Source organism: Triplophysa rosa, linkage group LG6 (genome assembly GCF_024868665.1).
Source record: "Triplophysa rosa linkage group LG6, Trosa_1v2, whole genome shotgun sequence".
Classification (NCBI taxonomy): Eukaryota; Metazoa; Chordata; class Actinopteri; order Cypriniformes; family Nemacheilidae; genus Triplophysa; species Triplophysa rosa.
Genome location: NC_079895.1, coordinates 4,956,546 through 4,971,951, shown reverse-complemented (window position 1 = coordinate 4,971,951; position 15,406 = coordinate 4,956,546). Strand labels below are relative to the sequence as shown.

General features: G+C 40.9%; 1 protein-coding gene across 8 annotated transcripts in view; it reads left to right on the top strand.

Moving 5' to 3' along the window:
* The window catches only part of gulp1a (GULP PTB domain containing engulfment adaptor 1a), a 52,304-nt gene that overhangs the window by 27,937 nt on the left and 8,961 nt on the right, over window positions 1-15,406 (top strand). For 7 of the 8 annotated variants that reach the window (XM_057336757.1, XM_057336756.1, XM_057336753.1 and 4 more), the window contains 2 exons: window positions 4,591-4,670; window positions 14,256-14,317. In XM_057336757.1, the coding sequence (XP_057192740.1) occupies window positions 4,643-4,670; window positions 14,256-14,317 (90 nt within the window). In that variant the 5' untranslated portion in view covers window positions 4,591-4,642. Of the gene's footprint in view, window positions 1-78; window positions 276-4,590; window positions 4,671-14,255; window positions 14,318-15,406 lie in introns of those variants that run through there. The other variant, XM_057336752.1, reaches the window with a different exon arrangement.

Sequence of the window (15,406 nt, the reverse complement as noted above, 5' to 3'; positions counted from 1 at the left end):
CTCTTTAGACACGTTGTTGAGCTTTCAAACCCACCACTCCTCTCACTTCAGAATTGCACATAACCCCATCTGGCCCACAGCTGAAAGCTATTAAAGCTCTGCAAGAACTTCCTCTCCAGTATCCCAGTTTTGTGTGAGAGCGTACAAGTCGCCCCGGCTTTGCTTTTCACCTATCTTTCTGGGCTCATCATAAAGCGCTTTTTGCCGGCTCTCCCTTTCACCTAACTTTGGCAGAAGACACTGGTGGGTGTTCTGGAATCTACCCTCATTATTTGGTAAGAATGTTGGCCTTTTTTATGTAGAGAGGTCTGACAGAAAGGGCAGGAGTGTTTAGAGCCGGGCTCCGAGCTCAGTGCACAATAACAACTCATCCATGTGAGGAATGCAGAGAGTTGCATGAAAAAACATCTTTGTTTGCTATTTGAGTTCGGTCTGCAGGATTCTATAGAAAACAAAGGATTCATTTTGTTCTGTTTCTTTGTGGAGTTATGCTGGGGTAGTGAAGCATGTTGTTGTAAATGCTGGCTGAGTTGGCGCAGATATGGGTCATATCTGTGGAATTCTCATCAGCTTTGAACGGTCTTAATTTTTGTTTTTTTTGGGGGGGGGGTGCAGATGTTTAGTGGTTTGCATTTTTCTGTTCTTCCTCACTGCTGCATTCTTTGCTTACGTACGGTGCTTTTGAGCATTTGGAAATGCATTTTTGAACAGTGTGAGGCAACAATTATGAGACCATAGGCTAGTTTTTTTTTAAAGTTTTAAATAGCAAGATGTTTGATGTGTTTACTCTTTTAAGGAATATCTTTTCATTATACTTATTTCTATATTGAAAATATACAATATAATTTTCTATTATTGTTTAATAAACAAAATCTGTTTTGATTTATGTTTGCGTAGCTGAAAAGAATTGTTTTCATTTAAAAATTTGCTGTTACCTAGCATTTTTTTAATGTAACACGGTGTCTACACCGGACGCAACCGGTGCGACGCAACGCGACACGACGCATGGCTTGTTTTAATGGGATTTCCGCATCCAGTGTGGACAAAATTAAAAATTATAATGGGTTTTAATGCGTTCTATTGTCATCGCACCGTTCCGCGGCGTGTCAGGTGGAGACACGGTGTAAAGATAATTTTACAAAACAATTTATTTTTTACTATTGTTGTAGATTAAGTTTTTAATCCATGTGACATATATTCTCATATTTACTCAATAGCTCAATATTGTATCCGCAGTTGGCTATTCAAAGTGTTTTCACCTACACACAGTAAAACATGTTTTTCAGTTTCCCCTGAGACTTTTTTCATTTAAAGCCAGAAAGGGTCTAGACAACCTCAAACTTCCACAAAACCGAGGTGAACCCTGCCGCCCCACTCGGCGGTTATGAATAGCTGAGCTGGATTCTTAGACATACCTAAGCTAGGGTTCACATTGAGGATACTAAATATTATCAGCGGAACATTGCGGCTCAGCATAAAAGAAGGTCTCCGGCTCTTCCGTGGTGGGAAGACTGACCAACCAGGCAGTGATAAAGAAAGAACAAACACAGCTGCTGTCAGTCATGCAGGTGGACAGCACAGCCAGGTGTTTGCCCAGGTGTGACCGGCCAACATAATATAGCTTAGCAGATAAACTAGCCATCATACCCACAGGGCTTATTTTAGTTCTCAGTGGAAAGTTGTTTAAAACAACATATGATGCACTCTGTGGCTCTTTTCTTGTGAAGCTGTAGTGCACATGTGTGAGAGATCATTGGCCGTAAATAAATGTCAGCCTTTTTCAGAAGAATTTTTTGAAGTATGACAGAAGTCATGGTTCATGAAATCTTTCCACTTCTCGGTCTCCGCAGTTTGTTGGCGGCGGTAACGCGACACACTCGTGACAGCACCTGCTCAGTCAGAGATGACCGTCGTCCTCGTGGGTTTGACTCGGCACGGCTCTTTTGACAGCTCAATTGCCCATGAATAAAAACAGAAGTGTCATGTCTTTGACTTTTCTTTTTAGCCCCTTTTGCTCTTAGGGACAGTTCCTAAACTGTCAGTCTGAAATGCAAATGCATGTTTGCATTGCTTTTAAAGACACTTAAACTAAAAAATGGCAGTTTATCTCTATATTTTATTTTTTGTTTTTTTGTTGTAGGCTTGAATGAATTGTTAATAGGTTTAACTAACATACACTGGCACATAATTGTGAGTTATTAAAGTGAAGTAACAGAAGCACTTAACCATAAAATTAAGTAGTTTTATTTTGAATTTTGGGTTAGTAGTGTATTTTGCATGCATTTGAACTTTGAATGCTAGATACTAGTGAGTATGCACTAGTAAGTATGCCAGAATGGTGTTTCTGCACATTTTCCCTATCTTTTCCCAAAGGGGTTCACGAACCCCTGGCGGTTTGTGAGGGAATTACAGGGGGTTTGAAAATCGCAAAGGAATGTTACGGGTTTAATAATAACAGTAGTCATGTAAAATACCCCTGTTAGAAATGATAAAACAGATAAAAATGTTAAACATACAAATGTGCTATTACATTATTGAAATATTTATAAAAAATCTCAAGGGTACTTCTAGTAAATAATTGAAGGGGTTTAAAGGCTGAAGTATAGTTCCCTTTTTACGTGTATGCGAGGGACAGCGTACAGTCAAAATTCTGTACGCACGTACTGAACGCGCCCCGCCGGAATTTCGATACCTCGCGTACAAAGTACGCACAGGTCGCGCATGCGCATTCCATTTCTTGCAGTAATTAGTTTAACCACCAGGTGGCAAAAGTGTCCTGGGAGCATCGATTCAAGGTAGTAGAAGAAAACCTGACCCCTGTAGGCCCGGAGAGGTATTGCAATATGTCGCAATGGCGTCAATACCCGCACACGTACGAGTCGAAAGCAGTATACTTTGCATGCTCGCGCACAAGTGAAAAAAAAAGAAGTATGCCACATGCATAAGTGGTTTAGCTGTCAAAATAAAGTTTGAAAACCTCTGCTTTAGGGTCAGTAATTTTTTTCTACTTGTCGTTGTGCACAACTTTACAATGAATGTTTAGAAAGCTGTCCGGTTCACACCGATCTTGCAGTTATTCAGATTTTGATATGCACAACACACAACACAAGTGAATACAAAGACCTGCATTTGTGCAGCTGACTCAAACCCTGCGCGTTGCTAAGATATTGTCTTCATGTAAATAGTAGGGAGTAAATTAGGTTCAAATGTGTTTGTGGATTTTTGTCATGAAGCCATAAATTGCATTCTCCCATGCCAAGATGTCATCCTTGAGTACTATAATTGACTGCTTCCCTCCAGTGACATGCCACACCCTTCTCATGAAAACAAACCATATTATAGACATCACTTGTAACGCTGCATGTTTTGCAAGATGCTGTGCAGAAGATCTGATAAACCTTAAAGAACAGAACAGTGCTATGCAACTTGAAAAATATTGTTGCTAAGGAAAAAAGCAAGGGAGCTTAATTTCCAGAACAAAAAAGTATTGAATTGACAATGTTTATTGCTGTTAAGTTGTGTGCACACAATAAAACTGCCATGTTCTCTTATCGATTGCATTTCGCCATTAACATGGTTAGCGCCTCCAGAGGTTCTGTAAATATAAGTAGGTAGGATATGTAGTGACAAATCCCGGGCGGGAAATCCGTGCAAACTGCTCTTTTACACTCTTAGTTACAATTACAAACTTCCGTAATATGATGTATTTTGAAACAGCATATTTAAAAAGAAATAAATGTACTGTACACTGTGATTTTATCCATCAGGAATTGACTTGATCATAAAACTTGGTCTCAACGACAGAGAAAAGGCCTTAACGGATAATAAGTATTTGTGACATAAGCTAAAAAGAAAAGTCACTTCTGAAGCTCAAGTTATTACATTTTTGATGAAAGACTTTGAAGACAAACATTTTGCAATAACGTGCTCCAGCCAATCATGCACCGTAACACCAGAAACATGCATTAAGGTAAACAGGGTCATTTTGATTATTTCGATTTCATATTGCCTTTAAAATGAGTTTCCCTGAAGAGGAGTGCCTTTATGAAGAGTGATGAAAGGCAGTTGACATTGTCTTGGAAACATCAGTGAAACCAGTAATGCACGCACAGACCCCTCGGGGAGGTCTCGCTCTTGATCTCCTCTTTCTCTTCTTTCATCATCCATCGGCTGCTTTTCTTCGCTGTTGTAATAGTTCTGCCCATTGGGGTAAACGTTTGATTAGTCTGTGTCATTGCTTGTGTAAATCATTGGTTAAGCTTCTCCCTTGATGTGTGACATTTGCCTGAGAGGGAGGCTTAAGAACTCGCGGTATAGGGAAGTTCTTTTATATGAGTTTCCTTCTTTTTTTTTCTGTAGTGCCTTGTTTAACTTCACTATTGCTCACTGACTTGGGAAATGTACCGCAGTCTTTCAATCTGGAAAAATACACATTGAAATATTTGAACGAAAAGGTGAATTTTAAAAAGTGGTCGACTGCTAGAGGTTTTCAGATTAAAACAAAAGAGCAAGCTTCTAAAATGCCGATGTTCGTGTGATTAAAAGCAAACACAACAGAGTAAATTTATATATCCGCTTTCTTTCAAATAGGTAGAGGTGGCACATTCCAGGAAATCCCAGCTGAGACGGAGTGTTTTCAAGCATGAACCGGGCATTTAACAGGAAAAAAGGTGTGTATTTTACTGGCTCTCTATTTTTTTTGTGTCTTATTTAGTTCTTAAATATAACAGGCCTCTAAAACTCTTTAGATCCCATTTATATTGTGACTTATTAAAGCAGATCAAATCATCATCAAATGAAAACACTGAATTTACATGCATCCACATCGAGTTGCTGATGTATCTAAATAACTCCTTACATCTCTTTTTTGGCACTTTTAAATTGTCAAACTAGTGGTGCTAGTGCAAGTGCCAACCTTCATTTAAAATGCCAGAGTTTAATAACTTACCATTTTGGGGTTGTGCATTTCAAAAAGGTTAAAATGAAGGGAAAGAGAAGATGCTCTTGAAAAGAGGAGAGGACATAATGATAGTGGGCGGAGTTTGTCAGTTCTGATATGTTCTTATCTGCTTGTTCTGATCCTGAGGTAGTCAATGTTATATTATTGTTTATGAAAATCTTCAGTTACAAATTTGAATGTGTAAACCAGACATTCCTTTGTTTGTGTCCTTTTATCTCTGATTTTCATAATATATCAATGGCTGGAATCAGATCTGTTTGTTGTTTGTAACCGTACTGTGTTTATCACCACCTGTCCGGACCTTCTTTCCAAAATGAATTAATGGATTTTTGATGTAATAAACCCTATCGGCCGGTCCTGGCTCCCATATGGCAGGGAATGCGCCGGTGATATTTCTGTGTTAAAAACTGTCTCGCTTGCTTTGAAGATTTTGACTGTAAACACAAATGCCAACAAAAGCTTTCCATTCCCTGAAAGCCCTTGAAAGACATGATACTTCCTAGATGAATATGAAACATCTGAATATGAATTAGTTATTATTCTATCATTAACCCCAAAAATGTTGAAACCGGATTTCATAATGACTTAACGGAATAATCTTTCTAGCGCAGTACAGAGCAAAACTCTTGTGGCCACAACACATTTCATTCCACCGCCTAGCACGGATGTTCCAAGCGCCTCTAGTCTGGCACACAGGACAGTTTTGTTATAGGCCGTTGAGAACTCCAATAGCCCATCTGGCTGTAAGACAGCATTAAATTCTTCCACTGACACAAAAAGCTCTATCCAGGCTACTTATGAACAATACCGACATTTACCAAAGACAGTAATCATTTTACGACCATGCATTCATCAACCAGCAATGATTCTCAGAGAGGTCTAATGAAGTCTGACTAATGCTATCCTGCATTAAAAGTTAGGCGGTCGATTCGTCATTGCTCGGTCAGGTACTGTAAATGCTTCTCTCTCGTTATGTTTCTGATAAGCTCATAAATATTTTTCCTCCTGCAGAGTTCAGTAATGGCCATTTGCCTTAGGCTAATGAACTAGAAAAGGAAACCTTATCTCGAAGATGGTTGAGTGTTATTCCATATACTGTAGTCTATATAATGGATGAGGCAGACAGATACAGTAGAATTACAGTACTTGAGAGATCTTGATCCCAGTCGTGATCATTAGCTATTTCTAATACATTACATGAAAACAATAGCACAAGTCAGATGAGGTTAAAGATCTGCGCCCCATTTTATAGATGTAGTTTGAAACTTCATGAAGTAGCATTTTAAGAGGGTATGTTTAAATATCTGCAGTCTGTAACCTATGCATCTTTGGCGGTTTCTTGGTTTGAAACATAAAATTGCAGGTTACTTCATGTTTTTCTTCATGTTTCAAGTTGATTTATGAGTAACCTGTTTTGAAAACTCTTTAGTTTTCAACACTGATCTTTTATGTACTTGCTCAACCCTGCTGAAATAAAAACAATAGAACCCTGCCCGAAACACATTATGGAATGGATTTAATGGTTATGATGGGAACTGTATTGATTTTAATGGAAATTATAATGGGGTCTACTGGTATGTGATGGATTCTATTGGTGAGTTGTTATCTGGCAGATTAATCCTATTGGAATAAAGCATATAAGGCTAAACATACCCTAAAAAGTAATTTTGTAATGGTTTTAATGGAAAATAGCTAATCGATCATGATGGAAACCATTAGAATTTCTGTGATGGCTTCTTTCGGGTTTCTGTTCTTTCTTCAGTAGGGAATAACTGATTAATGTTGACCTTTTTTCATGCTTTAGACAAGACAGTAGAGATTGAGAGGAAAGCATGGGGTGAAGAACAGGGAATGGGATCGGCAAAGGACCTCGAGTCGGGATTTTAACTCGGGTCGCCAGAGGTGCAGTGGCACTATATGTCAGTGCGTTAACCACTAGGCTATTGGCACCGACGATTATGTTTATTTTAATAAAAGGGTTAATAAAACTGTAGCTTTGAATTACAAACGAATAAACAAATAAGAGATCTTTTAAACTTTTTTTATCAAGACAACTTTATAATGCTTTGGGTTATCTGTCTAAACATAAAGCTACAGGTTAAACTGCAGTTAGTCAACAGGTACACGCTGTTAGTTTCAGTATTAGATGGTTGTTCATCTACAAAGGCCACGGGGCAGAAAATGTTTGCGTGATGACAGAAATAATTGGAGCCATATCCTTTCCAGGCATACAGTATGCATCCAATTACCAGGCACAGAACATTAAATATAACAGTGCTTGTTATTTAGACAATAATAAAATCAGGTTTGAAGCCGCGCATGGTTTGCTTGGATAGGTCGGATGGCATGAAATATTTCCCACTTTTGAATAATGAATTACTGGTGTGATTTTTGTATTCTCCTTTTTTAAGATCTGAAATGATTGCCTTCAGTTAATTAGTTAGAATCTAACATTCCCAAAACACTTCGCGCAGTACCCTGTAAATAACCTCTGCAAACCTCTATCAGATTCTGCTTCCTAATTGCATATCGCAGCTCTTCTTGTTTATTTTTGTCCTGCTAAATGCTCAGAGAAATGTCTGATCGTGTCATCAGTGCAGTGCCGACGGCTCCGGGCTTTCATAATGCTTAGCTGGAGATGAAATGCCCCGCGTTTACAAGTAGAAATATTCATCTCTCTTTAATGAAAAATTGTCCGTGTGCTTAAAAGAACTTGCATTCAAAGCTTAATCTCCTTCAATTGAAATGCAACACAATGGCTTTGTGCCCAGAGCATTTCTTTACGGTTTGTAAAGAGTGGCACATAGTAACGGGGTTTTTGTAGTAGATCATTCTTATTGTATTCCTGACATAATGTCTTCTTATTACCATCCAAAGCTCAATGGATAAAATCAGTCAGGTGTAAAATTAGATACTGAGGTTACCGAGTCTCTTGAATTCATGCCGAAGCGCTCTGAAGCGTTTGTTAAGACGTTCTTCTTTGGTCTGAGTCATATTTATTATTTATTCACTAATCATTAGATTTTGGTAAACTACGTAATTCACCGCCCTTTTGGTTTGCTTTCAATAGCATCAATGGACCATTTTTAATTGTAGTTCTGGACTAGACATAGAGTTGAAGATTATTACTAAATAACTTCGTTTTCTTTAGGCAAGGTGTCCTTTTGTGTTCCACAGAAATTGAGTTTAAAATGATCCGTAGGATCTGTAAATATTAAATAATGATATTCTATATCATTTATTAATGTTTGGCATATTTTCATAAAGTAGGAGGTCTACCAGACTGTCAATTTTAAATAATACGACACTTTCATATATTCAGTGTTTTCTGGTGTAATTTTTGAATAGATATTAGATCTTTTGTTTCCACCTACGTATTCCTCAATTTGATTGTTTTCTCTTCCACAAATAAAGGAAGAAACATTTCTTGAGTCAGTTTTGATCAGCTACAACAACCAGAGGTCACTTCCAAGAAACGCTGACAATTCCGAGCGTGACATTTTGAGGTGTGCGCTCTTCATTTGACCTATGAATCACACGCACCCAGTGAGAAATTTCAACAGGCAGGTGCACTGTACCCTGACAGTCAGTGACACATTTTCAATAAGCAATGGATTCATGAAAATTACTGCGAGATAAGAATATACAAACTTCTTGTCTGGATCCTACCCAATTATCTTCAAAGACCAGGTATAAAAATCTTGCTACACCTAGACATGACAAATTTATACCGTAATTGCTGTGAATGCCTGAAATATGCTCTCTAACATTTAAAGTGATCCCTGTCTTTCCACGACCAATATTTCACTTAAAAAAATAATTTCATTTTACAGACCGGAATAAACTTTCACTGGGTTTTCATCTTCTAAAGATTTACGGTTAATTGCCGAGCGCTGGGTTTAATTAAAATCGACCGCTGCTCTCTTGAAATACCAGCCATGGTTTGACGTCCTCCGGGGTCTTGGGTTCGATCTTCTTGAGTTTTACTTGGACAAATGGGAGATTAATTGGTCATTGTTTTCTTGTAAATGGCTGAATGGCTGAAGTCCAGGATACCATTATATGACACTCTTTCAAAAGCTTCACATCTGTAGTACATTAAAGCGAGTTTTAAAGAGACAATTTGGAAAAAGACTGCGAAGAAGAATTTGAAGAGTTTTTTGAGAGCATTGATTTTTTTTCGATTTCATTTCTAACCGTAACCGAGCGCTTCGTTCCTGGCGATTAGGCTCACTGCTCTGTCCTAATTTGAGTGCTTTTAGATTTTTACCCTTGGGTTTCAGTCCATGGATTGAAAACAAGAAATGTCCTTCTTTTTTAGCACATTTTCTCCACAAATCTGATGTTCTTTTAACTTGTTGTCTTCTGCCTTTCGAAGAACAACATGGCCCATGTTTCAACGTTTAACAAGAAAACATCCTGCTGTGTCTGAAAACCTTTAAAGGGGTAGTTCACCCCAAAATAAAAATTCTGTCATCTTTATCTACTTTATCAAAATATCTTCTTCTGTATTCTGCAGAAGAAAGTAAGCCATACAGGTTTGAAAGTACAAGAGGGTAAGTAAATGATGACAGATTTTGTTGAGATTTGTGAACTATCCCTTTATACACTGCTTTCTGTGGCAGTATATGGACGTTCTTGTATAACATTCAGCTCCGATGGCATCACCTGTTTTGTGTGTCCTGTAAGGTGTATCTTTATAGATTATAAACCAATAAATGTCAGTCAATAGAAATATTTGGTTTTTATTGAAGATTATTTAATGGTCTCCAACCTGAATTTGTGACACTGCTTTTGAAAACCCAGCTAAAGGCTGAAATACGCTACACGACTTTATAAAATATAAAATGAAACAGAAAGGTTCGTTGGATGTTATAGTTTCTTTATGGAATTTAGATTAAAAGGTTCTTCTATGGCATCGTGAAGCATCTTTATTTTTAAGAGTGCACTTGCAGACTTTTTGAAAGTTTGCAGAAAAAAAACACACTACACGATAAAATCCGCAGACTGGCGCAGACTTTCTGCAACAAGTCCAGACAGAAAATCTGAGCAAAATTTTTGTAGTGTATTGCAGACATTATTTTTGTGAAATACGTATAAATATTATACTACGTATAAACACTTACGGGGAACACAGGCAACATGGCAAACATAGTCAAAGGCACACGACTGGGACCGCGAACAGAACACCAGTATACACACGTAATCCACGAACACAAGACAAAGAAACAAGAGGGTATTTAAAGGGAAGACAAACGAGGTATAATGACACAGGGCAGGTGTGGGTAATTAAACACTCAGGGGAAGATAACAAGGAAACGAGAGGAGTGGGGCCAATGACAAGACACTGGAGAGAAACGCATACCATTGCCAAAAGGACAATAATATGTTTCTCTCCACACATAACCAAAGGCTTTGCCATGGCTCTGCTACAGGACCAAGAAAAACATGACTAAGGAAGCAGAGCCATGACAGAAGCCCCCCCTTTAATGAGCACCTCCAGGTGCTCACCAAGGGGTAGACGGACGAGACAAGACAGACTGGGAGACAGACAGGACAAGACAAAACAAAGAAAACAAAATCAATGGCAGACAAGACAAAATAACAATGGGATTGGGGTGAGACAATAAAAATAACAAACATGGGAGGTGGGGTGGGGCCAAACTAGGGCCCATAGGGGGCAGTCCATGGGGGTGGGGAGAAGTCCCAGTCCCGGGCTGCGCTCGAGGGCGCGGAGTCCTGGGGGACTTAGGAGGAGACCTGGGGGGAACAGTCTTTGACCCTGGGGGTCTCCCCGTGGCCTGCTTGGCTGCCGGACTAGGGACCGGCTGGAACTGGCTTGACGCCGGCTGGAAGACCGGCTGGACAGGGCTTGACGCCGGCTGGAAGGCCGGCTGGACAGGGCTTGACGCCGGCTGGAAGGCCGGCTGGACAGGGCTTGACGCCGGCTGGAAGGCCGGCTGGACAGGGCTTGACGCCGGCTGGAAGGCCGGCTGGACAGGGCTTGACGCCGGCTGGAAGGCCGGCTGGACAGGGCTTGACGCCGGCTGGAGCCGGCTGGACGGGCTGGACGCCGGACTGGAGCCGGCTGGACTCCGGACTGGAGCCGGCTGGATCTACCGGACTGGACGCCGGCTGGATCACCGGACTGGACGCCGACTGGATCACCGGACTGGACGCCGGCTGGACACCGGACTGGACGCCGGCTGGACACCGGACTGGACGCCGGCTGGACACCGGACTGACGCCGGCTGGACACCGGACTGGATCGCCGGCTGGACCACCGGACTGGACGCCGGCTGCACCGGACTGGACCGGCTGGCACCGGACTGGACACAAGACTGGACACCGACTGGACACAGGACTGGACACCGGACTGGACACAGACTGGACACCGGACTGGACACAAGACTGGACACCGGACTGGACACAAGACTGGACACCGGACTGGACACAGGACTGGACACAGACTGGACACCGGACTGGATGGACCGGCTGCACGGACTGGACGCCGGCTGCACCGGACTGGGATGCCGGCTGCACCACCGGACTGGACGCCGGCTGCACCGGACTGGACGCCGGCTGCACCGGACTGGACGGCATGATGCACCGGACTGGACGCCGGCTGCACCGGACTGGACGCCGGCTTGATCACCGGCTGGGACTCGCCGGCTGCACCGGCTGGGTTGGAGTCCGCGCCCCCCTCCGCTGCCTCTTCTTCGTCAACCGAACGCAGGGCCTGTGGTCGGCTGCGAGGCAGCAGTGGAGGGCGTGGCTAGCTCCGCACCGGAGAGTCTGTAGACACCTCCCCGGACGCCCTCCTTCCTCGCTTGCCACGGAGGGTCGTGGACGGTGAGATGGATCGGCGGAGCTGGAGGTGGGCGGAGCTGAGTCCCCCAAGGTCACGGTGGCCAGGACGAGGTCTTCCGGGACAGTAGCCAGCGGAGAGGATACCCAGGATGGCGTAGTGGGCCCCTACCCATGGTTCGTCCCGGTTGACCACGTACCTGAGCATGTCACCAAAGTACAGGGGACTCAGCATCCTCATCTCGCTGGGCTTGAGGGGTTCGGTGAGACAGCTGTTAAAAATTACGGTAAGATCCTTCTCACCGAACCCTGTCTCTGCCGCCGCATCCAGGAAGGTACGGGCAAACTCCCGTACCCCCCTATCTCCCTGGCGAAGCCCGAACAATAACCGGGTCTGGCGGGCTCGCAGGGAACTGTCCATACCTGCTGGGTTCGTAGATGGCTGTTGGATTCTGTCACGGTTGGCAGTGCAAGAACCCAAGCGCAGGTAGGCAGTGACGGGGTTAACAAAACAAGACTTTAATAATAAATACAAAACACAAACCAAAAACCCACGATGGGGTGCAAAACAGAACAAGGAAAAGAACACGGAAACAAAACAAGAAATCAAAACAAAACACTTCCCATAAGAGGGCAAAAACTGAACTAAATCAAAAACGAGACACTACGTATAAACACTTACGGGGAACACAGGCAACATGGCAAACATAGTCAAAGGCACACAACTGGGACCGCGAACAGAACACCAGTATACACACGTAATCCACGAACACAAGACAAAGAAACAAGAGGGTATTTAAAGGGAAGACAAACGAGGTATAATGACACAGGGCAGGTGTGGGTAATTAAACACTCAGAGGAAGATAACAAGGAAACGAGAGGAGTGGGGCCAATGACAAGACACTGGAGAGAAACGCATACCATTGCATTGCCAAAAGGACAATAATATGTTTCTCTCCACACATAACCAAAGGCTTTGCCATGGCTCTGCTACAGGACCAAGAAAAACATGACTAAGGAAGCAGAGCCATGACACATTCTACATACACTCTTAAAAACTGTGTTTTTAAAGGTTCTTTGATGTCATAGAAGAACGTTTTGGTTCCATAAAGAACCTTTAACATCCCAAAAACCTTTGTGTTTCACAAAAGTTTTTTTGTGGCGAAAGAAGGTTCTTCAGATTATAAAAAAAGTAAGAAAGAGACGGTTCTTTAAAGAACATTTGACTGAATGGCTCTTTGTGGAACCAAAAATGGTTCTTCTATGGCATCACTGTGAAGAACCTTTTAAGCACCAGTGTAATGTAAAGAACATTCTGTGAAAATTAAAATTAAAAAAGTATTTAAAATGTCATCTTTAATACTGACTATCAAGCATTAAAATCAATGTTTAGGAAGCCAACCTCCAGTATTTGTGCAATAAAATGAAATGTAGTGTCAATAATGAATTTCAGAATTATGAATATAAATGTGAGTACTGTATTTTTAAATTTATCATACAATTTATATATATAGCTGTGGAAAAAATTAAGATACTGTTTGTTTATAGATATGCGTTTAGGTAAAATTATCATGTCTTTTACATTGCTGTTTGAATGACTCACTCCCGAGGTCTGGTTTTGTTGAGATTTAACAGACACTGGACTGAAGTGACCACAACACATCTAGAAATGCTGATTAAATGAAAATTTGGAATGCTCCATGGCTGTATATTTATTATATACACACTTAACCTATTTTTGTCATTTTCTTTGTCATTGTCTCAAACGGGGTCACATTTGATAATATTTGATTTTTGGAAAGTTGTGGTGCTTTGTAGCCCTGTCTAAAACCACTTTTCTTAGGAGGTACGTTTACACAAACCTGTATATGCTGTCTGTTAAGTCATTGACTTTCTGGGTAGGGAGGCAGCTGCTCTCGGGTACGGACGTGGCTTTGATGTGTCCTCCTCTGTTAATTAAGTGTTTGTTGATGCAGACAGCATCAGCAGGAGAGGTGGATGCTTTGACTCCTGTAGCTTGTTTGTCACAGTTAGAAATTACAGGTTTCTCTAAGTGGCCGTACAGGAAGAAGCATGAGTTGCCTCATGAGAGCAGACGGGGGTCAGATGTTATGGACGGAAGACACAATCTCAGTAATTTGCTTTTGACAGGTCTACAATGTAGCTTTATCTGTAAGATGTCTAGCTCATTCGTTTGAAATGGTTTTATTGAACAGTTATGTGAGGATTTAATGCCAATATGATTTGTCGTTTAAACACCTTTAGACAATGAGGCTCTGCACATTAACACATCAGCATCAGTTGTAGTTTTCTTTGCAGAATTTGGTGTGAGGTATAACACGTTTTCTTGACAGGTCTTGTTACCTTGATTCAAATGAATAGCAACTGATTATATATAGACTGTTTGTCAGAAAGCAGATTCCTCATTAAGATATTGCTCACTTCATAAAGCACCTTATTAGTTTAATAGTGTTCTGTCTCTTTCTAGATAAATCATGGATGCACACTCCAGAAGCCCTGGCCAAGCATTTTATAGCATACAATTCCAAGGTATGTGTCATGAACCTCTTGAGATTTTTCTTTATTATGCTGTCAATAACACATTTTCATTTAACCTAACACTGATTGTGCGCATATAGACCGCTATCAATAACGTGTTATACAGTGGTGCCTATAAAGTGATGTTCGGAGGACATATTTGCTTTTAATGACTCCTTGAATTCTCCTTAAAACTGAGTTTCACTTTATACTCCAAGCACAACTACAGAACATCCATCCATAAAAAAAAATAAAAATAAAAATTAATAAAATAATCTTAAATAAATAAATTATTTTTTATTTAAATCTTTAATGTATGAATTAAGGGTGAATGTATGTTATGTTATGTTATGTTATGTTATGTTATGTTATGTTATGTTATGTTATGTTATGTTATGTTATTAAAGCAATAAGCCCCAAGAAGCAGTGGGTTACAGTGCATTTTATAACAGCTAAGGGCGTTGTGGCACGACGTGAAGCGGAGTGCCTAAAACCCCGTAGCTGTTATAAAATGCACTGTAACCCACTGCTTCGCTGGGCTTATTGCTTTTATAAAACGGTTATTCCATATGCTTAGCAAGGTTTCATAAAATAAAGTAAATAAAATGATATTTAGGCTATGTGGTGCGGTCAGCCGTTATATATTGGGGTATTTTATAACGGCTTAGAACTCCGCTCAGCCAATCAGAATCAAGGACCAGAACTGACCGTTTTATATGTTGTTATGTTATGTTGTGTTGTGTTGTGTTGTGTTGTGTTGTGTTGTGTTGTGTTGTGTTGTGTTGTGTTGTGTTGTGTTGTGTTGTGTTGTGTTGTTCAACATCACTTTTGGCACTAAAGTTGTGGGCTCAAGAAGTATAATATTTTATTTTACATGTGGTGTTTCTCTTTTTTTTTTTTCAAGCAACATGGGTCCCCATTGACTTCCATTATAAACACAAAAAGACATTTCTCATGAGGGATCTTGAAGGTCCAGTGTATGAAGCATGAAGCATGTATGAAGTGTATGAAGCAAATCCCTTTTGAAGCACTACGGTGGCTGACACAGGTCAAAGATGTCATCACATTTTCGCTTCTTTGCTGAAGGAGATAACGTATTTT